At 42.8% G+C, this 26,629-nt stretch overlaps 1 protein-coding gene across 2 annotated transcripts in view; it reads right to left on the bottom strand.

The window, feature by feature from the left end:
- GYPC (glycophorin C (Gerbich blood group)) overlaps nucleotides 1-18,933 on the bottom strand; it is a 44,459-nt gene extending 25,526 nt beyond the window's left edge. The window contains exons 1-2 of one of the 2 annotated variants that reach the window (XM_077320574.1): nucleotides 18,654-18,933; nucleotides 8,437-8,576 (exon numbers count right to left, since the gene is read on the bottom strand). In XM_077320574.1, coding sequence (XP_077176689.1) covers nucleotides 8,437-8,458 — 22 coding nt within the window. In that variant the 5' untranslated portion in view covers nucleotides 8,459-8,576; nucleotides 18,654-18,933. The remainder of the gene's footprint in view (nucleotides 1-8,436; nucleotides 8,577-18,653) is intronic. The other variant, XM_077320573.1, reaches the window with a different exon arrangement.
- Nucleotides 18,934-26,629: the final 7,696 nt, after the last annotated feature.

The raw sequence follows: 26,629 nt of genomic DNA, 5'->3' as shown, positions 1-26,629 counted from the left end.
GTGGAGAGGAAGGTCCTCAGAAGGGTGTAATGGCATAGAATCCACCTTGTAAAACACTTGTTTTCTCTAGGAAACAGATTTCTGTGATCAGAAGATCAATTGTAATTGGGAGACATATCCAGTCCCCTGCTGAAGGTTGGTAATCCTATTGACTTCACTTTCAACTCAATATAAGCCATGTGAGTGAATTTAGGCTTAGTGTTAGTGGCTTACCAAAAGAACTTCATGCCTAAATAAGGATATGAAGTTGTGCTTCCCATACCCAAATACAGAAAATGCTATGCAATAATAAAAAATAAGAGTATTACAATCCAAATATGATTCAGATCCCTTTGGGTAAGATTCACAAATCTCCTCCAAATGCATATGAATTTATTTAATATACTCCAATTCGGGAGTGGGGGTGGGCAGTGAAGAAAAACAGGAGGACTATTGAAAGCTTTTGACCCCCCTTTTCGGTTCCCTTCTCCTTCCATTTCCCCCAACTTGATTTGCCTGTTCTTCCCCTATCAGCGAGCACATAGTGGATGCCTCCACAACTCTGGGTAGCTGGGGCCTGGGCTTATGGTTGCTAGCTGTAGCTTAGGAAATTCCTAGAAAGGCAGAGTTTTGTAGCCGGTGTCACAACAATGCATGGCATAGAATCAACTGTGCACTTGCACAGCACGCACAGCATAAAGAGGCAGGTGGGACCCACAACGCCTATAAAGGCAACACGCATGTGGGCCTCTTTGCCCTGCTCACTACGGAGCAACTTCCCTCCCTCCCACCCTGTTTGATGTGTAAACAGCCTCTAGGCTGTGTCCATGGTAGATGTTTCATGGTTAATATTTCATCACAGCTGTCATTTTCACATGTGATGGAGCCTGTTGGCAGGGAGTCTGGTGGGTGATCAGACTCCCTGGGGTTCAGGGCCTCAATACGAAGCGGCATGTAAATGAGCATGGCTTACCCAGCTGGGAGGCCAGGGTGGCTTGGGGGGCAGCCAAAGCATCCGGGCACCTGGTGGCTCCCCCCACATAGGTTGCCTCCTGTAGAGCAGACTTCAGTAGGCAAGGGGATCTGCTGTCCCAGCTGGGAATGGTGCGGATCCCCAGGGTGCCTTGGGAAGCCATGGGTTTTGATGCAGTCTGCTGGTGCAGTCAAGCTCCCTCTCCCATGCTACGCCAAGCCTCCCATGGGGAGGTAATAAATCTATGGCCATATTTATAGCCTGTGCTGTGCTCTATTCGAGCTCAAAATGCCCTCCTGCAAGTCAACCAGTGTACATTAACCACCGTTTCTTATTAGAGATTTAAGAATTTTTGTCAGGAGATTGTGGTTTGTGGTTGCTTCTCAAAAAATGCACACATACCTACTGCGACACTAATACACTTCTCCCTCTTTGCTCCAATCCAAAATTTGGCAGGGTGCTCGTTGCTTTTTTTCTTTTTTCTTTTGGTATATGAAAGTGAAGTTCCTTCAGCAGCACAAGGAGAAAGTAGAAGAGCTGTGGTGGAATTAATAACCAGCATGATCTTTAATTACAGGACATGTGCTGCAGACGCCTGGAGATAGCTACAATTACCCATCTGACAAAAATAGTCATGTCGTGCTTCAGACAAGCAAGCTACTGTTTCACCTCTGCATGCACTGATTGGTCACCTCAAGGCAGCTGTCAGAATGCGTAAGTCACAGCACCATTCTATGCCCCGTTTGAAAAAGAGGAGTCGGGGCAGAGAGCACTTGGTGTGCCGCCTCATTGATTTAGGGGGCTGAAAAGCAATACTGTTGCGAGAACACATGGAATTCATAATTTCATCTGCTCAATTACTGCCTGGGGCAGGGTAGAGGGGAGGCTACAAGCCTAACACAGGATTCTCTTCCTGCCTGGGAAATGCTGTTAACAACACAAGACAGAAAACACAGCCTTTCTTTTTTCAGGAAAGACAAGCCTTTTCAAGAAGGGGAAAGACCTTTGCCTCGGGCGACTCTGTTTCATTTAAACCACCCTCACGCATCAGCTTCTTTGGCTAGTCCCCTTGCCAAAGCCTCATCTATCATACGTTTGCTCAGACAAGAAGGTCTTCTAACAAGCACTCTATCAAGTTGCTTATTGTTTCTTAGGTCAAACACAAGTCCTGGGACCAAAAATCAGATGCTGCCATTTATTTGCAGCAAGGAAAAACCGTTTAGCGGGACTTAACCTTTGGCTCACACCCCATGAACAGGATGTAAGGATTAGCCAATTGTTCAGGAGTTGTGTGGAGGCAGAGGAATTCTCCTATGCAAAGAATCTGATGGATTCCAGAAACCAGGGAGGAAACAAGGATGAAGTAATAGAGCTGCAATGCAATAGCCACCTGGACTTGGATCTGGAGACTGGAGATTATGCTGGAGACCACTGCAGATGTCAGTCAGGCTCTGCTGATCTACACTGTAAATCTTGGGAGGCTTCTCTACACACTGTAAATGCAAACCAGGGCAATACTGGTTCTTGTGGGTTTCTTAAGGAGCATTTTGGGAATAATAATTTTGCATTTTGCCAGGCATTGTTAGATCCTTCACTGAGGCACAGTTTCCATTGATTCTTGGTTGGGAGCCATAGGAGTTTAACGAGCCTCTGAAGTCTTTCAGCCTGCCTCTGACTAGTTGGTCAACAATTATATTTAAAAAAAATGCAATCTCTTGCTAAAAATATAATCTCTTGTGTGGTTTAGCAATAGATTACATTTAAAAAAAAATAATCGTTGACCAACTAGTCAGAGGCAGGCTGAAGGACTTTATGGGCTTGTGTAAAACAATACAAATCTTAGAGGCATAGTAGAGTCAATGAGGTGTAGTGGTTAGAGTATTGTACTGGGATCTGGGAGAACCAGGTTCAAATTTCCCTTATGCCATAGCATCTTGCTGAGTGACCTTGCTCTTAGGTTGTTGTGAAGGTAAAATGGAAAAGAACGGTCTAAGCTACTTTGGGTTTACACTGTGGAGAAAAGTGGCATACACTCTCTACAGTAATACTTGACATCAGCTTGATACACCCAACACATTTCTCCCACCAGCCCAGACATGAGGGCAGTGGGAGGGTTGGGCTGCCATGAGCTTGCACTCCTGAAGTAGACTTATGGTAACCCTCTTCTCAACTTAACATACCTCTCTAGAGTTTTGTGAGGGGGGAACAGTAGTATAAGCTACTTTTTGTGCTCACTGGGGAGAAATCTGAGGTATAAAAATAAACAGATGTGTATTATAATTAAAAAATCAAGTCAAAGATATTCTCTTCATCAGCCATCAAATGATAAATAATCCAAATGATATTTCTTCCAAGTTTTAGACATAAAACCAAATAGGCTAAATCTGTCCCTCCCCCCGCCGTTAAGTGTATGATGTCCATAACTTTGCTTTACTTTTAGTATAGGATGGGGAGGGAAAAGATCAGCAAAAACGTGCCTGATAGAAATACCAGCCCATCAGAACACAACCCATGATCATACTATATAGCAAAGTCAGCTAAATCTGAGGATACTTAGATCAGGTGATTGAAACCTTGAATGGTCAAGGCAGATCTTTCTACAAACCTGAAAAATAACCTAGTCCCATTTTACACACATAGGATAATGCACTTTCAATGTGCTTTGGCAGCTGGATTTTCCTGTGCGGAACAGGAAAATCTACGTGCAATGATAGTGCATTATCTATTGTGTGCAAAATGGGCCCTAGTTTGCAAACAAAATCTGAATTAATACCTTAAGAGGTTAAAAGAAAGCCCAAAATGATAAAAGGAGAGCCTATAACTTTAAGACATAAGCTCCCTTCCCCCACCTCAGGCAACAACAACATGCCAATAAAAGGATGGGGAAGGGGGAAGGGCTAGCAGCCACCACTGGGCAACATGATATCACCTAACTCACCTAGGCCTGGCTGCTTTCTCCTATTCTCCAGCAGCTACCTTATGAAATCCAGGATGGTGTAGTGGTCAGAATTTCAGAGTAGTGGCTGGGAAACCAGGTTCAGATCACTATGGAAGTCCACTAGGTGATGCTAAGCCACTCACTGAAACCAACATAATGCACACAGCAGGAGATAATAACCCTGAGTCCCATCAGAGCTGATAAAAATGAGATTAACTGCCAGTCTGGTCATTGTGGGCTAGAATTCTGGACTATCTCTAGGGAGATCTAGGTTGAGATCTGTGCTCATTGTGAGAAACAGAGAGAGATGGCAACAGAGGAGTTTTCAAAGAACAGACTGCTTACAGAGGTTCTAAGAATGTGGCTGAGAGAATTTGAGGCTAGGCTGGTGTGTAAAAAATCATGAAGGCTGCAAATGGCTTCAGTGCAGAATGCAAAACCAGTGTGGAGGCCTTGGGAGAGAGAAAGGACGGTGGAGAAGGATAGATATAGAACTCTAAGTGGCAATTTGCCACCTTATTTTGTTACATGGAGGAACTATGGGTGAGTGCTGAGCTAAGTGCAAAGCAGGAAGGAAACTGGTGTGTAAAAAGAGGTGAAGCAACCTATCCTCAGAGGAAAGCTTTGTGTCTCGTCTTTTCTGTGCTCTGCTCCTGTGGCTGCAACGGTGGTTGCAGGCTTCAAAAATTAAACCCACTGCCTCAGGGTCCCTCCAGCAAGCAGAAATTCTCTGTGCAGCACAGAGATGCCATGGCCATGTGTCTAGTTGCCAAATCCCTAGTGGCAATCCCTAGTGGCAATCCCCCTCCCTGCCTCCTGATTTAAAATCCACAGAGCATGAAGCAAAGAGCAAGCGACTAAGCCCCAGCCTTCATTTGCAATTCAGCAAGCAAAAAATCCACAGAGGCCGCTTTGAAAATTAAAAGGAGATTGATAAAAACTTGGTCTTGCAAGGACTGGAGGGTTTTTTTCTAAATGCCCAAGAATGGAAGTAGGAGGGGGGATTCTTCATATCTGGCACCTGCATACACTGGAGTTGGGGACACCGAGAGTCTTGGGCAAGGGTACTTTGAGAAAGGAAGCAGCTTTTGCACAGAAAAACAAAACACTCCAGGCTATAAGTTGAAAAGGAAAGATTTGTGCCTTCCTTCACTGTGGCTGTAACTTCCCTTCCTTCCTTCCTTCCTGCTGACATTGCATCTAGAATACCCTGGGAGAAAAGGAGAGGATTTTTTTTTTAATTCCATTTAGTGTGAGTAACAGTAATCTGCAGAGATAGGCAGAAGAAACTATAGCCAGGGAGGGCTTGTGTCAGTGGAGAGCTGGCTCAACAAAACCCTGGTAGATTCTGAGTATTTTAAGAGTTCCCTCCCCTCTCTTTTTCCTGCAGGCTATATTCCTGTTGAATGTAATGGCTAGGTCCTGTTGTGGACAGCAAAGCTTTTGGGAGCACCCCTGAGATTCTTAATGATAACTTTACTGGCATATCAGTTTATAAATGTCGAAAGAAGACAGGAGACTGGCTGAGCAGCCTTTGGAAAAAGAACAAGCAGTTACGAAAAACACCGAGATAATTATCCTCAGCAATTCCCAATTTGCACGGGGGCTACCAGCAAGAGAGCAGTCATAAAGGCTATTGGCATTGTTTGGAGGTGGGTAAGAGGAAACACAGGAGAAGCTCACATACAGAAGTGGTCTTTGAGAGAAGGAATCTGCAATAAGGGATGCAGACTTCTAAGCAGTCACGTGACAGTTGCAGCTACCCAAGGGAAAGGACACAAGAACTGCCCCTAACCTGACCATCCACATGCCGATTGATTCTTGTAATGTGTAAGAAAATAAAAAGAGCCAGTGTGGTGTAGTGGTTAAGTGTGATGGATGCTAATCTGGAGAACCTGGTTTGATTCCCTGTTCTTCCACAGTTCTACCTACTTTACCAGGTTTAGTTGTGAGGAGAGGAAGTGTTGAGGAAGTTGTGAGGAGAGGAAGAGAGCCACTTTGGGACTCCTTTGGGGAGTGAAAAACAATCTATAGAAAACCAGCTCTTCACTTGATCAAGCCGTCCATCTAATTCCCCTTCAATTGTGACCAGCCAGATACTTCTAGGGAATGGCCAAACAGGTGCAGGTGCCTGACATAACAAAATGGACTTGAGACTGCAAGTGGACAATAGTACTTCTGATGTTAAAAACTCCTTGCAATGAGAATAGTGGTATGGCAAGTAAAAAGAGAAGAGCAAAAAAACATTTCTCCTTGCTGTCCCAATTCACTGTGTGCCCAAACAGCTTTTGACTTGCAGGAGGGAATTATGTGCTGGAATAAGACGCGACACCAATGTTGGGAAAACAAGACCTTTATTACCTCCCCGCAGGAGGGTTGGCACAACATGGGAGAGGGAGCCTGAACTAGCAGTCAGCAGACTGTACCAACATCCCACAGAGTCCAGAGGCGCCCTGAGGACCCACACATTCCCAGCCAGGAGTGCAGATCCCCTTGTCTACTGAAGTCCGCCACTAAGATAAGTGACCTATGCAGGGGGGCCACCAGACGCCAATCTGATTTGACTTCCCCCAGGCCACCTGGCAAACAAGCCCCTGGCCTCTCAGCTGGGTAAGCCAATGGTCAGGAGAACGGCCACGTGAAAGTGAATGGGGACGTTTCGCCCAAAGCTGATGGAGAGGCAGCTCCCCTCAAGTCTGCGGAACCAGTTAAGGAGGAGCCCAAGGTGGAGTCAGGCAGCGGGGATGCCATTGAGCCGGCCCCCATGGCCGAAGGGGCGGATGTCAAGCCGGAGGCAGCGGCTGCCACCTCAGGAGTCACCAAAGAGACCCCCAAGAAGAAGAAGTTCTCTTTTAAGAAGCCCTTCAAGCTGAGCGGCATTTCTTTCTCGTATACATGCCACCTCGTAGAGAGGCCCCGAACCCCAGGGAGTCTGATCGCACACCGGACTCCCTGCCAACAAGCTCCATCCCATGCACACTCACATCTGTGACAATTATTGACAATACATCCACCTAGAAACCATCAAAAATGCTGTCTACAACAACATAGGATAGTTGGGAGGGAAGCACCTCCCACGGTGTTCCTGGCGAACAGGGCAAGACCCATGCACATGGTGACTTAAATAGCGGCCACGGGTCCCTCCCTGCCCTTGACACAGAGTGCGCTGCATTCTGGCAGCGCGCACACTGGAGGGCCTCTGGGTGGTTGCCTCTTCCTCCCAGCAAGCTCTCTGCCACAGCAAGGTTCGGCCAAGTTAAGTCTCAGCCAGGTTTTTGTATAATGGAACTTTCAGACCTAGCAGGTTCTACCTGAAGTCTGAAATGCTACAATCTATTTTACCACTCATTGCTATTTGATTCATACATGTAAGCCCATGTCATTATTTAAAAGTTAGAGTTCTAGGCAGACTTTCTAGGGAGTAAGCGCCACTGAATACAATGGGAATGAATTCTAAATAGATGTATTTAGGATTGTAACATGATACTATGTACAGTTCCTCACATCTAAATCCATTAAAGTCAATAACTGTAATTGCTGCAATAACTATGCATACGACTGGAGTGCAGGTCACAGTTATCAATGCTAGCATTTAGCAGGGGTTGGTACTTTCCTCATGGAAAGTACTACAGTGAGTTTATCATGGTGCCAATAAAAGCAGAAGAAACAGGGGTAGCCATTTATAATACTAAGAGATTCAACAGCAAAATGCCTTCTGGAACTAGGGCTCCAGCCCTTCTCATCCTGTCACTTCTTGCTGGGCTGGGAGGGAGGGGAGATGAGGGACAGTTGGTGTGATGGCAATGTTATGGTATTACTTTTGGCATGACCTGATGATATCATAATGTCTTTTGGTGAATGCTAGAACATCACTCCAATGTAATGACAACTTTTCCAGGCTAGATAAAAAGTGATGTCATGTTGATGGCACCCTTGCAATCTTATGCCTAACTCCTTGCAATCTTATGCCCTATGGCAATCCTATGAAAGAAAAAACATTGTCACACTGGTTACAAAAAAGCAAAGCCATTTCACAGTTTCATGGTCATTATAGTAAATGCCTTTTCTTTAAAAATGGAAAACCTTATCCTAACCATTGGTTACTCTAAAAAACCCTTTAGGTAGAGTGCTGTCCAGGACACGTCCAGGTGTCTGGCCTACGCTTCCACCTGCACAGGCCAATCCAGGCACACTCAGTGATTCCAGAAGCCGGCCGAAGGAACTCAGCCAGCCTCATGGTCAGACGCTGCCTGGACTCCAAGGAGGACACTCCCACAGTGCCCTGCCTCAACTGCAGATTGACCTGGCTGCCAGTGGCTGCAGTGGTCCTGACCTGCTGTGCCGCCGTCAGCCCAGCCAGCAGCACGAGGACCAGATTGATCGCCGCATGTTAGGCAGGCTGGCTGGATACAGGGCCGTTGGCCAAGCTGCAAGTTGGAATGGAAGGTAGGGCAGCAGCGGCCCCCTCTGGGGGAAGGGTCTGCTAGTACACATTGCATTCCTGGATGTCAGAAGGAATTAGTCTCACTGCCATGCGAGCACCAACCTGGATTTTCCCTCTCGTGCATAATCAGTCTGTGTGAAACAGGATGCTGGATTAAATGGACCACTTATCTGACCCAGTTCTTCTGTGTTGTAAGAGGATCTGTTGCCCACAGGAATGCTTGTTTGGTCCCACCCAGTGAACTATTTGTAAATAAAGCAAAATACCATAAGTTACTATTGTTCTCTCCTCCAAAGGGAACTGATTCAGGCATCAACCCCTAGAACTTCTTCCCATCATAGAAGTAAAGATCACCTACTTGCATTTATCAGGAGGCAAATATGCATCCATTGAAGTTTAAACACTGAGTTGTTTTTAAAAGCAACTGGACATAAAGCGTATCAGACCGATTCTGCACAGAAGCATAAAACTCCTACATCCTGCTTGCAAACATGCGGTTGTAAGTTCTGTGTCTGCAAGCTTCTTGAAGGGAGAACCCTCCCATGTTTTCCTACTGCCTCATTGTAGCTTTTGGCCTCCCAACAAGATGGTAAGGGAAAACAACCCAAACTTCTCTACCCACTCCTCACCTTGTCAATCACTGCAAGCCATCAATCCCATCACAATGGTTGTTTTGGGCTTTTAAACTTCCTTCCCCTTGAGCCCTGAAATTCATTCATTGCTATTGAGAAATGCCAAAACACCCTAATGTTTTTTTTAACTAGCACTTCTGTGTTGCCACGGGATCACACCACAACAATAAAACATTCCCTCCTCTTTTTGGGATTCTTAGTGTAATGGTCTCTGTTTATGTTTGGGTAGATTTGTGATAGGCTGGCTATAATACTGGACCCTGATGAGTGACTGTTCACAATAAGGTTTTAAAACAAAGAGCACTGATGCCAGGCTGATTGGGAGAGGGCTGCTTCATCACATAAACCCTTTCATACCCCACTATCAGGGAACACACACAGGAATGTGTTTGGGATGCCCAATTCCAGAATTACTGGGTATAGTGAGTAGAACATTTTATTTTAATATAGGGCACAAATCTTTGTGGTCCTGCAGCATTGCAAAATGTGCCATTTTTTTTAGTGGAGAAGAGGGTGGGGGCTGAGGGCGGGCAAAATGCTGCTGTGACTGTCACATGTTTCTCCCTCCACACAGGCTTGCCCCTGTTTGCTCCTCAGATCGCTGCCCGGCAAGAAGTGGCTAATCGGTATTTGGCGATTTCCTTCATCGTGGAGCAAATCTGGGTAAAACTTGAGTGCTCTGATTTGCTGCAGATGTCATGTGGAAGCAGCATGAAAACCTGAGAGCAACAAGAGACTGTCCTGGGGAAAATTCCTCATGCAGAATCTATCTTAGTATCTCTTGCTACAATATACATGCACATGCCTGCTAACACATGACTACCTCCAAGTGGCACACATGATCGCCATGAGCAGAGGCTGTCACAAGTGCTGCCCTATGAAACAATGGCATCTTAAATGTCTTATCATTAACAGCCTTGCGCAGGTCTTGCAAACTGAGGGCTTTGGCATTTTCAATTGAGTTAATCCACCTAACGTTGGATGTTCCTCTTTTCCTGCTGCCTTCAACTTTTCCTAGCATTATTAGCTTTTTCTCAGACATTGCCAATTTCCCATAACTGAAGCCACAGTCTTGTTCAGGTCAAACATCTGAAGAGCGTGAGAAAAGCAAACAGAATTCTGGTAAGACTAGCAAAAAAAAAAATCCTTATAGCTCTGCTTAGTGCTCCACATTTAGAAAAAATAATAATGTAGACTGTTAGTCAAACTGTGTGCGCCCTACATGTTATCTGTCTGTCACAGCATTGGATGGGTGTATGGGTCTAGCAATCATACCACAACAGACATAACTGGTAAGATATGTTAGATTTGCAGTTGAATTCCACCTAAAACAAAATTTCACAGCAGTATAGGAGGTTCCTGTTTGCGAAGGAGTCATTTGTTTAGGCCCAGTACAAATGACTAATATGCCCCTTCCCACAGAATTCCACCCATACAATCTCATGTGTCATGATTAGTGTTTCAACTTCTGGGTGGGGGCTGGAGAATCACAAAAAATCTCCAAAAGGCCAAAATCAGTTCTCCTGAATAAAATAATATATCTAAAGCCTTCCTATTAAAGTCCTACAAACTAAAAACAGTGACATGGTTGAAAACAACAACAGCTTACAACCAAATCAGAAGCCTCACAGGAATAAGTTACATTTTAGTACAAGGAGTGAAGAGGTAAATTATGGTCTTTTCCTCATTTTGTTCTTTGATAGGAGCCCAACCTTACTGCATCTTGAACTCATCAATATAGTGACTTTAAACATGAAGCTTGCCATTAGAATCCTGAAATATGGTAGCCTTTATCAGTTCCAGGGCAACCCAAAGTTTAATAGAAACTCTTGAAGTGCAAGTTGCTGATAAAAAGCTTAGTGCCACCTCAGGGCTTATTGGGACAGAAACATTAGGTTCTTGTAAAATATGGGTGTTTTTTAATATGCTATAAGAGAAAAGAAGGCAAAAATCACTTTGCAGTGATAATGCTGCACCTAAAAAAAGATTGAGCTGACAGCAATTTTTGGCAGAATTTTTCTGTTTGATTCAGAGAGATCCCTGTGGCGAAAGATATGTTGGAGAAAAAAGGCTGCAAAAGCCTGGCCTCCTCTATAGATTAATCAAAGCAGGCTGGTGGTTCAGAATGGCCACGTGCAGCAAGCAGGTGGTCGATGTTTCAGAGATGCAATCTCGACTGGGGGTGAATTGAACAACAGGTATTATGGTGATATCTTGGAGATAACTTCATTAATATGGATTTCTGTTCCTCCTGCACCAGGGTCATGCTATTGGTCCCAAATAAATCACCCCACAAAGCTGCTTCAGTTATTTTGTACCACCAAATGGAAGCCAGTACAAATATATTAATCACACACATGCACACACTATGATTCCTTTCCAGCAGATGGGCCACATGGAAGTTAGTCAGCTTCAGTTGAATTTTAGCCTAGATTTTGACAAAAAATGTATATGGTCCAATGCTACTTAACCAGAGTTACACTCTTTTAAAACCAATGGGATCAGAAGCATGTAATTCTGCTTAGGATGTATTGTGCTTCACCCATGTCACCAAGACCGTTTCCACACTGGGAACTAGCCCTGCCTTACCAGTAATCTGGTGGCAGGGCAAATTCCTGGTTCTGCTCAATGTTGTAGGTTAGTCAGGTCTGTCCCAGGCATAGCCCGACTCATGACTTGCCCGCTGCTGACCCAAGACAACATATACCTGTATTCCCTAAGTGAGAGCAGGAAACTGAGGAATAAGAACTAATTTATATACCACAGGAAAAGATAAATTCTTCAGTCCCAACTGTTTATACAGATATCCTGGTAAATTTTCTATAATAATATTCCAGCAATAATATTCCAGTACCTGTTGTCTTGTACCAGTCCATCAAAATAACTTCTTTATTCTGTCCTAATAATTCCCTTTATGGAGGTGCTGGAATGAGTCTGTCAATATGCATTGTGAGATAGAATCATAGAATCACAGAGTTGGAAGGGGCCATACAAGCCATATAGTCCAACCCCCTGCTCAACGCAGGATCAGCCCAAAGCATCCTAAAGCATCCAAGAAAAGTGTGTATCCAACCTTTGCTTGAAGATTGCCAGTGAGGGGGAGCTGACCACCTCCTTAGGCAGCCTACTCCACTGCTGAACTACTCTGACTGTGAAAATTCTTTTCCTGATATCTAGCCTATATCGTTGTAGTTTAAACCCATTACTGCGCGTCCTCTCCTCTGAAGCCAACGGGAACAGCATCCTGCCCTCCTCCAAGTGACAACCTTTCAAATACTTAAAGGGGGCTATCATGTCCCCTCTCAACCTCCTTTTCTCCAGGCTGAACATTCCCAAGTCCCTCAACCTATCTTCATAGGGCTTGGTCCTATTTTTCATTTTTCAAAAACCTGTCCTCACTTGTGAGTTTTTGAACCTCAACTGTTATTGTCTCTAAAACACATGCATGCAAACACCTGCAAAAGAGCCTTAAGAAGCTAATGTCATGGAGGACAAACAGCAGAGGTGCCAGGATCAAACTTTGTGGTGGACATGAACTCATAAAGGCAAGCTTCATGTCTAAAATACACATTGTCTTCTAAAAGAGGGTGGGGCTGAATAAAATCAGTAAGTCCAGAATCTAATTCACATTCTGGAGAGTCCCATTTTGAATGGTTCATAACTACAGATGGTAGGATGTCATATCCTTGATCTATCTAACTAATAAAGACCACTTTTGATTTTTTAAAGAACTGCAAAACAAGTCAAAAACAACAAGGTTCGGCAGAGATTATCACATTGCTAACATTTTGAAAACATGATAAACCTTTTTATATAAATACTCTTAATAAAAGAATCCCTAAAAGGCAAATTCTAGAAGGGAGGCTGTGCTACTGTGTTACAGTGAAAACCAAACATGGTCTTGTGGCACCTTAAAGAATAACAAATTAAAGTACTCAAGAGCAAAAGATTCGCTTAGAAAAGCTGTTGCTGTATATTTAAAATAAATAACTCATTAATATGACACTATTACTATGATGGTCTATGTGAAGAGGCTGCTTAATCAAAATGAACCATCTGGATGTAACAGCTTTATGTCTGAGACTAAACACTGGTGTTCATGCTCCAGTCCTACACAAAACATTGTGCACTGATTTGGCAGCACTTGTGGAAGTTTTGATGGAGATCCCCAGTTATGATTTCAAATTCTTTTTTTTATCTTGCATTCTCAGTATAACATGATTCTTTTGTAAGGTGATGAGGACAAGTCATGGGAATCGTCCTGCTCTAGAGTATTGAGTGGCATGCCTTTGATTGCCATGCAAAACAGAAGGTTATCGGTATGGACAAGCCTCTTGTCTGGTCAAGCAGGGATCTTATGTTCCTTTCCTATTTATCCATCCAGTTGTGGGCAAGTAGCCCTGCTTGAAAGAGCTTTGAAGATACATTGCACATTGTCCAATAACCATTATTTGTCAGCCTCCAGGTGGCAGAGCATTTGTTCTGTTTCTTTTAGATGTTTTTTTTATTGTTTTAATTTTCATTATCAAACCTATATATTTTTCATTATTTGTTTTTTTTAAAATAATTCTACTCTCCTCTTCCATTTACTGTGTAGGTCAGGCATGGAACAGATTTAAGCCAAGAATCATGATCTTCTTTATTTACTTTTAGTTATCTATAATTCAACTTCTATACTGCCACTCCCATAAAACTAGCTCATAGTGGCTAACAATGTATGAGACCCCACATTAACACCCCCCATAAAACCCCTTACATCTAAAAAACATAATCAATTCAAGACAGTGGTGGCAAACCCTCCTTCCCCCAGTTCATAGAGATGGATAGCACCTAATGGAGGGTTAAGAGAAGCCATTTGCTCAAGGGGAGGAAGCCCAGCTCTTAACCAGCCCAGCCTCAACAAAGACCTGGTGGAAGAGCTTTGTCTTGCAGGCCCTTCCCCATTTCTCATGACATCTCAAGATGATTATTTCACCCAATGTGTTTTACTCAGTACACCCAACAAAAACTACTCTTGGTGTGTCTGATACGCATCTTGGTAAATGTAGTCCCAAGTTCTACCAAGCTATGGCAACTTGGATACATCAGCGAGAGCATTTCCAGCACTGAAAGTGGTAACCGAGGAGAGGAAGAGGAAGAAGAAGAGAACATTTTAATACCCCCCTTTTTTCTATTGCAAGTAGTCTCATAGTGGCTTATAATCTCCTTCCCCTCCTTTTCCCATAACAGGTACATTGTGAGGTACATGGGTCTGAGAGAGTTCTGAGAGAACTGTGACTGGTCCAAGGTCACCCAGCAGGCTTCATGTGTAGGAATGAGGAATCAAATTGCATTCTCCAGATTAGAGTGTATGGCTCTTAACCACACTACCATGCTGGCTCTCAGGATAAAGCCCATATCAGTCTTCTGCGTGGCCTCATTGAATTGCAGTGGTGGATGCATTAGAAAGAGCATTAAATGCATGTGAAAAAGACTTGCAAGCACTGAAGGAGATAATTGAGGGGGAGAAAAGGAGAGATCCTGTATCTATCCCCTGCCTGTCTTGGCTGGCCTGCAGTGGTCACATAGAAAACAAAACAAGCACCGAACTCTTTCCACACAGCAAGTGGGAGGAGAAGGAAAACTTCCACATTACCCTTCCTCCCCCTTTCCATCTGTCTGACCTCCACAAACCCTGACAGAAAGCATCACAAGGATATGAAGACTAATATTAACAAAAGTCATTATTTTAGATTAATGCATTCATTATAATAAGGGTTTTAATTACTTTTTTTTCTCGCACTGTTTTATTAATAAATATCTGAAAGCACATCTCTGCTGGCTCATAGAACCTACAGAGATAGAGCAGAAAGTTGCCTTTTTTGTTTCTTCGCTTTCTGCTTATAGCACATAAAGCTGGTGTGCTTGAACCAGTATCTGTGTTTCTTCCACTAGATGCAGTCCTTAGCTTACAAATGGAATGTACCTTAATGTAGAGTCTTTTCATTTCTAAATAGAGATCCTAAGCCAGTCTGCTCAGCATCCTACTCAAATCTCCTCAGTGGGGTTTACTGCTGCAGCAGCCTGAAACTTTTAGAAATATTTGGACAAATTCTTTATTTCAGGGATACTGAGTTTGATAGCTTTCTGTCCAGTTCTGTTTTTGTGTTCCTGCTTGTCTCTTATGAACAGAATTGTTTATTGCAAGAGAAAAATAACTTAATTGAAATCGTCCTTTGGCATGAGATAAAAACTGAAAATGATCTGTAGTCTTCACTTGTGACTTTATTGCCCTCAGATACTTGGAATGAAGAAACTAAGAGCCTTTAGTTTAAATTGGGAGCTCTTTAAGGAAACTGATGTCAACCGGATCACAATTACGCCCAAAGCAATTATTTGAATATAACAGAATGTTGCATAACCACTTGAAGAAGTAGTGTTTGGGGTTGGATGCAATGTAATTATAGCAGCAAGGGAGATTGGAGGGCCCAAATAGTCCTGGATTGGGTCCTGCCCCCTGGTCTGACACTTGATGGAGGAATGAGAGAAGAAAGTAGGGGGCCATTCATGGCCCTCAATGGAAGAGGGAAGGAAGGAAGGAACAGGTTTGCAGTGGATTATGCTTGCCTTGTGAGTGGGGCTAAGGGCTGTCATCTTGTACCCAGCAGCAACTCCTGAGATGGAAGTTGCTGGCAGCTCTTGGTAGCCTTGTGCTTTAGGGGTGGGGTGAACCTGGTGAGGAGGTTGCCTTCCATGCCATTGGCCTACCAGATCTTTTCTCAGTGGTCTGAATGCCCAGTCTGCCCCTGGATAGCAATTTGCTGCTCAAAACCCACAATTCTTAGTCTGGCCTTTCATTCAAAGTGCTTCCCCATTGGTCATTGCTCAACAACAGGGGACCTCATTAGTCTCCACTGCACTTAGACTAAGTGTGACATTGGCTGAGAGCCAAAATCCTTCTTCTTCTGGGAATTGCTTTCTTTCAGCATGCCATACAGTTGTTTTGCACAGGTATAAGAAAGGTATTGTTTGAGTGCAAAGTCCAACAGGTAGTATTTCTTTTGGTCTGTCCTGAACCTATTGCCAGTCAGCTTCATTGGCTGCCCTTGCATTCAAGTTTGTTAGGAGAGGGAGAAAAATGTATCTTTCTCAACTCTATCCACACCATGCACAAGTTTATAAACTTCTATGATGTCCCCCCCTCCCCCCCGGTTATTTCTTTTTAAAACTGAAAAACCTGACTATTGCGCATTTCCTCATAGGGAAAGTGCTTCAACCCTCCAAGCATCTTGGTTGCCATCCTCTCTGTGTTTTCTCCATATCTCGAAAAGGACATTGCAGAACTGGAAGAGAACTGTATGCAGTATTCCACATGAGGCCTCACCATAGCTCTGTATGGGAACATTACAATATTGACTGTTTCATTTTCAATCCCTTCCTAATAATTCCTAGCATAGAAAAGAGCAAAAGTCCCATAGCACCTTAAAGACTAACAAAATTTGTGACAGGGTATGAGCTTTCAAGAGTCACTGCTCACTTCTCCGGATACAGCTGGAAAGTGCGTCCCTTTGTCCTACATATTGGAAATCAGATGCCAAACAACATTATCAGGTAAGTGACAATAGCAGGTATGATTGGATTAGGTGTGATATGCAGAGGGGTAGTGGGTGTAAACAGAGAAATCAGTATTGTTAATGAGACAGGCAACCTACGTCTTGATTAAGTCCAGGTGGATGCATTGTCTTGAGCTTCATTATCAGTTGCAATTAAGCAATCTCTTTTTCTCATCTATCTTTAAAATGTCTTCCTAAGAGAATTACTACTCTTAGATCAGCAATTGAATGTCCTGGAAGGTTAAAATGTATCCCCCCCTGGTATTTTGAAAGCTGTGGTTTTTAACGTTAGATTTATGTCCATAAATTCTTTATTAAAGGAACTCACTTATTTGTTCAATGCAGAGAGTGGAAGCGCATTGATGCAATATGTCCCATTTCATCTACTCCCACAACCCATGAAACTGACAGTATTTGCATATTAACACAGGTGATTAGTGGTAAGTATGTGCATGTAGAAAAACAAATATATGTGGCATGGGGCTGCAATTCTTCAAGAGGATGTAGTCTAAGAAGGAAAGCTAAATTTTTGCCATTTTTTTTAAATATTGCATTTGATAGAAGTTTGTTTATATGAAACTATCCATCATAGCATAAAGTAGTCCATCAATACATCCCTTGTGTTTTCACACTGCCATTAAACTATGTGGGCTAGAAACATATTTAAAAATATGCTAAGGGAGAAAAAAAGGTATGTATTTCTTTTCCTCCCCTGGCATGCCTTCCTGAGAACCAGAAAACATGTTCTCATATTTCACATTGGTTATAGGCATATGAAAACATGAATAGGTATTCTAGCACACTGTATAGCAGAAGAACCTTGATACAAATCCTGCTGAGAGTGAGAATGGAGGATGCTCATATTCCATTCTGTTCCTTCATCCACAGTCTTCCTCTCTGTCAGTTTAGACAGAGGGGGTCAGAGTGCTGTTATTTTTTTCTTGACAATACTCCATCAAAACCCATACTCATTAATTGCACTGTAGCAATAGGAGGTTTTGAAAGGATGATGATGATGATGATGCTCACAGTCAAAAATTTGACTGGTCAGTGGTGTTCTGCAGTTTGAGACCTAGCCAATATCTTGGAAAGTGCAGATGCAATTTCTGCAGAATTCTTGCTGTTTTGAGCAACGCTGACTTCCGGAGTTGAGCTAGTGCTATTTGCTCAATGCCCAGGATCATTTATGTATTTATTTATTATTGAATACATATAATTTGCTGTAATATTATTATAAAAATTCCAGGTGGATTATCATATTTCTTCCCACCACCACCCCTGAATTGTTGTATTTTTTACCTCACCCCCAATAACTTGATTTGTTTGTTCTGAAACTGTGTTGGTGACCCCATTGGAAACATCTGGCAATTTTATAGTACTCAAGGGCTCCACTCCCTGAAGACTGACACAAACATCAGATGACGGTCTGGCATGCTCCTGTCTCCTTAATCTCTCACCCAGATCTCTTGGGACTAACTTCTTTTATAGTACAACTTCACTGCAAAAGTCTGTTGAGCATTGGAAACAGGAAATGTAGCCACCCCCTTCATTTCCCCTTATTTTTAATCATTCAATTGCTGCATTTACGAAACTTTTGAAAACAAAAATGCATTGTGGCTAAATATAGGCTGTCAGTTTGGGACTTTGCTCTCATGTTACATAGAGACAGTTCTTTCTATGCCTGTATAAAAGTGAAGTAGTAACGTCCCAGGAGAGAGAGAGGCAGAGAGACGGAGAGAAAGAAAAAATGCTGCCAAACAACGAAGTACTTGTTAAATGTAGAAATGCAATTAATTTCTTGTTTCACCTATACTTTCCATGTAATGGCGATTCAGAAGTTTTATTCAAAGGAGATAAATGCAAATGACTGTTTTGTTTGGATTCTTGCCTCAACTTCTACGCATACGTTTTTTATTCTCCCTGCCTTGTTGCTCAAAACACTCCCTCACAAAAGCAGGAAAGGAGTAAAGTTTCAAGAACATATTTTGCACAGGAAGTTTCTTTAGATTCTGAATTCCATTTTTAAGAAAACAACTTTGCATTAATCTTGTACAACCGGAGTTATAGTATGGGGAAAAAAATATCAAGTACTCACGCGGAGGAGATGTTGTACTGTTATGGGAAATCATCCTTTATGCATTCAGAAATGCTCCCCCCTGGGTTTTTTTCCCCCCACTGACAGTCTCGTTCTCTTAGACACAGTCCAAAGATGGATGGAGCAGAACAGCTGGAAGAGCTGGGCAGAGACCAGGAGAAAGCGGCTCTTGTTCAGATGCTGTTTGTCTGGTTCTTGACCAGTGACCACTGGAAAAGGAAGCAGCACATGTGCCATGCAATGTGGCCTCTCCAGCTCACATGAGAAGGGGAGGGGTGCTTGTTTTCAGATAAGCCCTAACTTCCTTTTTAAAAAAATAGCCCCATCCTCCAGCTGCCTGAAAACATTTCTATCTTCAGCAAGCACATTGATGAGAAGAAAATATCATTCATATTCCAACCCCCAAACTGAATGTAACTTTGTACCAGAAATATATGCATCTATACACACATGCATATGTATATATATATATATAATGTCAAAATATAATGTCGAATGATGGCAAAATCCTGCTAGGGTTGATTTAACAAAGGAGCTTTCATTCTGCCCCTTTGGTGTGGCAGTCTCTCAGCATGAATTCCAGATTCAGACTGGATACAGAGTCTAGATTTTGAGAGAGGCAAAGGCAGATTGAAAGAAGCTATGCTGCTTGTGGTGTCTATACTCATCTAGGTTTTCCTTTGGTAAATAGGTTTTTGTAGGTTTTCATACTATTTCAGAAGCCTGTGGGACCTGAAGGGTGTCTTTCAGGGCTGGCCTATCCATTAGGCATACTTACACAACAGTCTAGGGCACCAGAGGTGGGTGGGTGTCAAAAAGAGCCCAGTTACCATCTGCCCACCTGTAGCATCAAGGTCTGCCACAGAAAGTAGCAGTCCCAGCCCAGGTTGGTGGCCCATGTTGAACCTCCTCCTTTCCTTTATCCATTGTGAGGCTTGGGATATGCCCTCCTTCCCTCCCCTCGTCAGGAATGAGGCAGTGGCTGGGATGGGGCCAGGGTCCTTTTCACTTTCCAGATCACTTCTCTGGAGAGGTTTGCACTGCAGCACACCATAACTGTGGCCCTATTGAAGGCAGTGTGAATGGGAGTGACTTTCCTGCAGTGCAGGGGGCAGCAAAATAATTCATCTTGGGTGTAAAAAAAAAAAAAAAAGGATGAACCTCCAAATCCAAATCACATATGTCAGAAATAAATTCTCAGCAAGGACCTCAGAAAGAAATCAGCTGGCAGTTCATGTGTTTCCCACATATGTTTTGTTAGGTGCAAATCAGTTGGGATTCAGCAGATACATAACTGACAAGGCAGTTGTCATTCAGCAGAGTTAACTACTTCTGCCACCGAATAGCATTTTTAAAATTTATTTTTAAAAGTTATATGTAACTTTTAATTGGGGTTTTTATGGGGATTTTATTGTGTTTGAACTATTTATGTTGTAAACCGCCCTGAGACCTATTGGGAGAAGGGCGGTCTAAAAATTAAATAATAATAATAATAATAATAATAATAATAATAATAATAATAATAATAATAATAATAATAATAATAATAATAATAAAATGGTCTTTTCCAAATGTGTCCTCCACACTGCTAGCCTATCAGCTTTGAGAGGGCATTGATTCTAATTGAGCTAGCATGTTTCTGTGGGCTATGCTGGCCAGGAAAAGGACAAACATTTGGATTGCTCACAGTCACATATAGGTGCAGACTGGGGAGTAGAGGCTACAGTCAAAGTTTTTTCCACAAACTTCTGGGGTGAGACAACTGCTACATTTGCTCTAGCCCAAACCTATGGATTCCCATCTGCCATCTTCCTTCAATAATATATAAGTGCTGTAATGAGTAACATGGTGAGAGGCTACAGCAATTATGGGGCTCTATTCAGTAAACAAGTCTTGATGAGAACAAAATCTAATGTGCTTTTCTGTCCACAAGGAAGTGAAGTCAAATTCTTACAGAATAGGCAGAGGAGTGCAAGTTCTGAGACTAACTGCAAATTTAACTAGCAGAGAGGAGCCACTTGTTGGACTATGTAAGATCTGCAATGTGCATAATTCAACAGCATATGATAAATACCTTACAGGGGACAAGGGAGGAGATGTGTATTTGACATAGTTATATTAGGAACTTACTGACATTTTTCAGTCTCCTCCAGTGTCCTGATTAGCTCAATTGGAGACTTCCTGCTCCTTTGTGTATCCTTGCTCCCTGCTTGCCTCAATAATAAAACAAATACACTCAACAGGCAGACTGCTAGGACTCTCTCTCTTCACAAAATTGTTTCTCTTCATAAGAAAAATGTCTTATTCTTGTAAGCAGCTTGGTGTTGCTCACTTCTCTTGCATATTTACACTCCGCCAACACTGCTTTGGGTTCCTCCTGGGAAGATTGGTGGGATATAAAATACATAAATAAAAGTATATTAATTAAAGAGGGGGTGGGGGGAAGAAAAAAAACATATCCAAAACAAAAAATGAGTGCACCTTCTTAATGGACATTGGCTGATAGGCAGAGTCACATGGCTGCCTGGACTCAAGGCTGCTCTGGTTGCTTTTAAGTTAGTTCATACATCACTTGGAGAAGCTATAGCTTGTGCAGTTCAATTACTTTCTTGTTAGGGAGCCCTTCTGTTTTATGCTCCCTATACAGCACTTGCATCCTGTCAGGTTACAACCTAGGACAGCTGGGTCATTAGAATGTGGAGTGAAAACACCCTTGGGCATGCTGTAAGCATGATGCTGTGACAAAGAGAGCTTGGGCATGGAAACGGCAACTGTGCAACGAGAAGTCCTTTGAAATGAACTTACTGCAATGACTTAGACAAACTCACAGCCTCAACACTCCCCCCTTTTATTGCTGTTTTTCCACTTCTCCATTCCACTGTGGAAGCCACGTGCAACCAAATATTTCCTCCTCCCATGGAAGAACATTTTCTTCACATCTTTGGGTGAGCAAAACAAGTCTGCCATGCATCACTTCCAGATTTTTTTTCTCTTTTTTTCTGGAAAGGGATTTTTTAAAATAATTTTTTAAAATTTTTGTTATATATAAAGTGTTTACAAAAAAGTAGAAAAAAAGAAAAGAAAAAACAGCTAGCAAAGCAAATATTGTTACATAAGAGAGAAATAATATAATACTGTCTTAAGAAAAAGTATGGCCAATCCCCATCACATTATTGATTATACTTGGTCCTAATCTAAAAATTAATACTAACTATCTTTCTTAAGAAAGTCCAAGTAATAACACCATTGTTTGTCGTACTCTTCAAATGGTTTCTTATTAACCATGTTAGTAAGTCTTACCATTTTTGTTAAGTCTGCTAATTTGTTTAGCCATAGAGAAGTAGTTGGAGTCTCCGTCGCTTTCCAGTGCTTCGCCCACACCAACCGCATGGCTACAGTTGCATGGAGGAAGAAGATTCTGGAAGAACTCGGTAAAATGCTTGGATGAAAGCTTAGCAACATAGATTCAGGATTAAGTGGAAACCGCATTTTCAATATTTCCTGTAACACCATATATATTTTGGCCCAGTAGGTTTTCTTTTTCTCACAATTCCACCACATATGATAAAAGGAACCAGTTACTTTATTATATTTCCAGCATTTATTATCAAATCCAACTGAAATTTTCGCAATAACCTTTGGGGTGATATACCACCTATAGAACAATTTCCCCTTAAAATCTTACTGTTAGTTTGTTTAGGAATTTTAGACCATACTCATTCCTATTCTTCCATGGCAATAGTAAAGCCTAGATTTTGTATCTATTTGATCATGCAGTTTTTGACTTGTTCTGACTCAGTTTCATATTTCATAAGTAATTTGTAGATCTGGCCCTGCAGTTGCGATTTGTTAAGCAATAAAATATTCTTGAAGTCGCTTAAAGGTGTGTTCATGTCCACTCATTCATCAAAGTCTGATTTTAATCTGGATACCAGTTGATTATATTCCATCCATTGTAGCTCATGTCCCTCTTTATTTAGTACTCCCAGGCTCTTAAGCTCACCAGTTCACTTTAGCAAATCCTTATACATTAAGCATGTTATTCTTTTTTGCTGCTGTCTAGAAAAATATGCCTCTATTGGTGATTTTAGAAAATGAAAGGGGGAGCACAGTCTTTTTTCATATTTATTCTAAGTCTTTAAAAAAGATTTTGTCCAAAAATTGAGTTTGGTCTGGGAAGAGATATTGAAGCCAAAATTCATAATTCACCAATCATAAACTGATCCAGCCCTAGATTTCCCAACTTCACAATATTATTATTATTACATTTATATCTCGTCACTCCCACTAACATGGATCATGATGGTTAACAGTAAACAACCCCCATTAAAACCCCTCTAAAAACAGTAATCCCTATAACCCACCCGCTACAGCGGTGAAAAATTCCCACCTCCCCCAGTACCAAAGACCAATATAACAGTGCCTCAGGGGGTAATTCCACGGGTGCCTGAGGACCTGGCTAGCCAGTGAGGGGCCCAGATCTAACAAGCTCCATCTTGCATACTATACAGAACTGAGGAAGTTCCTTTAGTGCCATCCGTTCCCCTGGGAGTTCATTCTACCAGGATGGAGTCAGGACCAAAAAGGCCCCAGCCCTGGTTGAGGCCAGGCAAATCTCCCTCAGGCCAGGAAACTCCAACAAATTCATATCCACAGAATGTAAAGCCCTATGGAGGGCATAAGGAGATAACCGGTTCTACAGATATGAGGGCCCCAGACCGAGGATGGCCTTAAAGGTGAAAACCATAGAAAAAGAGGCATCCAGGATCACTCCCAAATTCCTGGCTGGGGGCGAGATGTTAAGTTGCACCCCAACCAAGGTGGGAAGATGCACTTCCTGCATAGCCACAGAACCTCCATCTTGGAGGGATTGAGTTTCAAGTGACTCTGCTCCAACCATGCAGCTACAGCTTCCAATCATCTGATGAATGTATCTGGGGCAGAGACTGGGTAGCCATCCATCAGGAGATAAAGCCGGGTTTCATCCATATATTGGTGACAACCCAACCCAAAACTTCGAACCAGCTGTGCTAAAGGGTGCATAAAGCTGTTAAACAAACGTAGGGGAGAGTACTGCTCCTTGAGGCACAATGGAGTTGATAGGGATGCGACAACTCTTCCCCCACAGCCACCTTCTGTGTCCGGTTCCAAAGAAAGGAGTCCAACTGCTGTAAGGCTGTCCCCCAAATCCCAGCCCTGGCAAGATGGCTGACTAACAGCTCATGACCGACCACTTCAAATGCAGCTGATAGAACCAATAGATCTAACATCACAAGGATAGCTGAACCGCCCCAATCCAGCTGGTGCCAGAGATCATCTGTTGAGGTGACCAGCACCATCTCCACCCTAGGGCCAGGATGGAATCAAATGATATCAATTGAATGCAGAAATTTCCTCCAAGAATGCCAGGAGCTGGTCTGCGGTTGCCCTTTTAACCACCTTGTCCAGAAACACAAGACAATACAACATCAGCCACTTGTGAATATCTTTCTATACATTCTCTGATGTCAGGTTCTAATGTTTAGAATTCATGCTCCTCCAAGATGTGAAAAGTTCAGACCTAAAAAAAAAAGCCTTCTGCACATCCTGCACCCTTAACACGTATTTGGGTTGGAAGGTTCGAAAATTCCCTGACAGACTGGCTGTGCACTGCATTATTTTCAGAAGTACAGGAGCTCTGCAGTGGTCTGATTTGAGTCTTCATGCTGCTAAACACAACCATGCATAGAGGCTCCTGGTAAACTTCTCCATGACATTCAGATGGATTGCTGTTTATCTGTCTCAAGATCCCTAGAACACATAGTAGATGTGCTCTGTAAAGAGCCTCCTTTGCCTTTCTAGGAAAGGATACACAGAGAAATATTCCAAAATCCATTCTTTCTCACATAGACATGTAGGATAAGAACTGACGACAACTAGAACTGTAATTCTCTCCCTTTTCCTTCTGAACTCAGCTGCAACTGCCCCGAGGGGGAGCAGAGACACAGGACAATGAGGAAACAAAAAAGCCATGGCTGTGCCAATAAATTATTAAATCCCTCCTTGTCTGAACTTTCCAGTTACATTCATATGCTGCAGGCCATAAAAGATGTGAGGAAGAAGCCACTAAAGAGGAGCATAAAGCAGTTTTTTTTGTGAGAAGAAAGTACTTCTTCTGTGGTGGGGCCTAGGCTTATATAGGTGGGACCTGGATAATGCACTTTCAATGTGCTTTTGCAGCTGGATTTTTCTGTGCAGAACAACAACAGTATTTATGGAGTCTATAAGCATTCATCAGTGAGGGCCTGAGTCACTACAGCCCAATAGAGATGTTGATTTTAGTAGTTTCCCTGGGTTTCTGTCTTTGGGTTGAATAATTTACTTTCGTTATTGCAGAATATTATACCCTCCAGCTATTTTCAAGACTGAGCAGGGTCTGCTTATATGACCCATTTTTCTGAGGTTGTCATTTCAGAATTCATTTTAGATACTTGTACATTGTTTATACATTTAGAAGAATAATCTGAAATTAAACTGGGTTGAGGGAGCAATGATAAACACTGGTACTATAAGGAGCCATTTCCTTACCTATGAGTCCTTCCATGATAATTAATCACATAAATCACAATGTGGTAATTATCTCTGATAATGAGAGGGGAATACTATAAAGTCCATGAAGTGTGCTGCCCTCTCAGGGTGCACCTGCATGGCTGAGTGGTTGTGCCAGAGCAAAGAGAGTTTGCCAAAGTCTAGAGTCCAGTCCAGGAGGTCAGGAGCCAAGGGAGTCAGAGTTCACAGCAAGTGGGGCGGGGAGAAAAGTCAAGCCAAGCCGGTGTTAGAAACCAGAGAAACAGTCAAAGCTAAACCATAGTCAGAAGCCAAGCTGTAGGTCTAGAGCTGGGAGCGTGGTAAGGAACCAAAGCCAAGGGTCTGGAGCCAGGAGCATAGTCAAGAGTCAAGCCAAAGTGAGGAACCAGGAGTCAATCAGGTAGAGCTTCACCAAAGTCAACCAGAACAAGGAGTTGTCTGGGAAGACAGGAAGGGGACGCACATGTTGCCCCCATGAAGGACCTTGCCTCAAGGCCAGATGTAGCCAGAAGCTTGGGTTTGCTGGGGTCTTGGCCTGGGTCCAGCTGTGCTGCTCCTCCAACGATTCATCCAAGCTGGGAGGTGACAACATGCCCTGGAATGTAGAACTGTGTTTCAGCCTGGCTGGACCCCTGCTGCTTGTTCTCTGCCAGAGTTTCAGACTGTGCCTGGAGAGTACTGGGCCCGGGTAGAGGATCTGGATACGGGATCAGGAGCACTCTCTAGGGGCTTGGTGTGAGTTGCAGCAGTCAGTGAGAGCATGACATGAAGAAGCCAGGCTCTCTATATAAAGGGGATGGGTTTCCTATTATAATGACCCTGTTTCCTGCTGCCTCGCTTCAGAAATTAAAGGAACGTGTGTGTTTGTGTTTGGGGGGGGGGAGGCAATTTAACACAAAACCAAAAGTGATATCATTGCATTAGCACAACACTTGTGGTGCTGAATATCTTGTCCACACTCACAAAATTTTCCTGTACTGGCACAATGGAAAACTGAAGGCAAAATGAAGTGGCTTCCTCAGGTAGCCACTTTGGGATATCACTACATGGCAGGGTTGTCAGGTCCCTCATGGCTATCAGTGGAGGAGACTACCAGATCCAGAATGGGAAATTCTTGGAGATATGGGGATGGAGCCAGGGGAAGACAGGAACCTAAGAGGAGTGCAATGCCTCAAAGTCCACCCTCTATAGCATCCATTTTATCCAAGGGAACTGATCTCTGTAGATTGGAAATGAGTTCTAATTCCAGGGGAACCCCAGGTCCTACTTGGAAACTAGCATACCTTCTACATGACAACAAAGTGCCACTTGTTGAATAAATAAACAATATACTGTAGAAGGGGTACACAATATAAATTTTCTACCTCAGTTTTCAAACTGCTTTGTGCCAGTGCTGCTGGTAGCCTAGA

Source organism: Paroedura picta, chromosome 2 (assembly GCF_049243985.1).
Source record: "Paroedura picta isolate Pp20150507F chromosome 2, Ppicta_v3.0, whole genome shotgun sequence".
In the NCBI taxonomy this organism is placed as follows: domain Eukaryota; kingdom Metazoa; phylum Chordata; class Lepidosauria; order Squamata; family Gekkonidae; genus Paroedura; species Paroedura picta.
The sequence above is the reverse complement of the archived record's forward strand: the minus strand, read 5'-3'. Positions and strand labels throughout refer to the sequence as shown.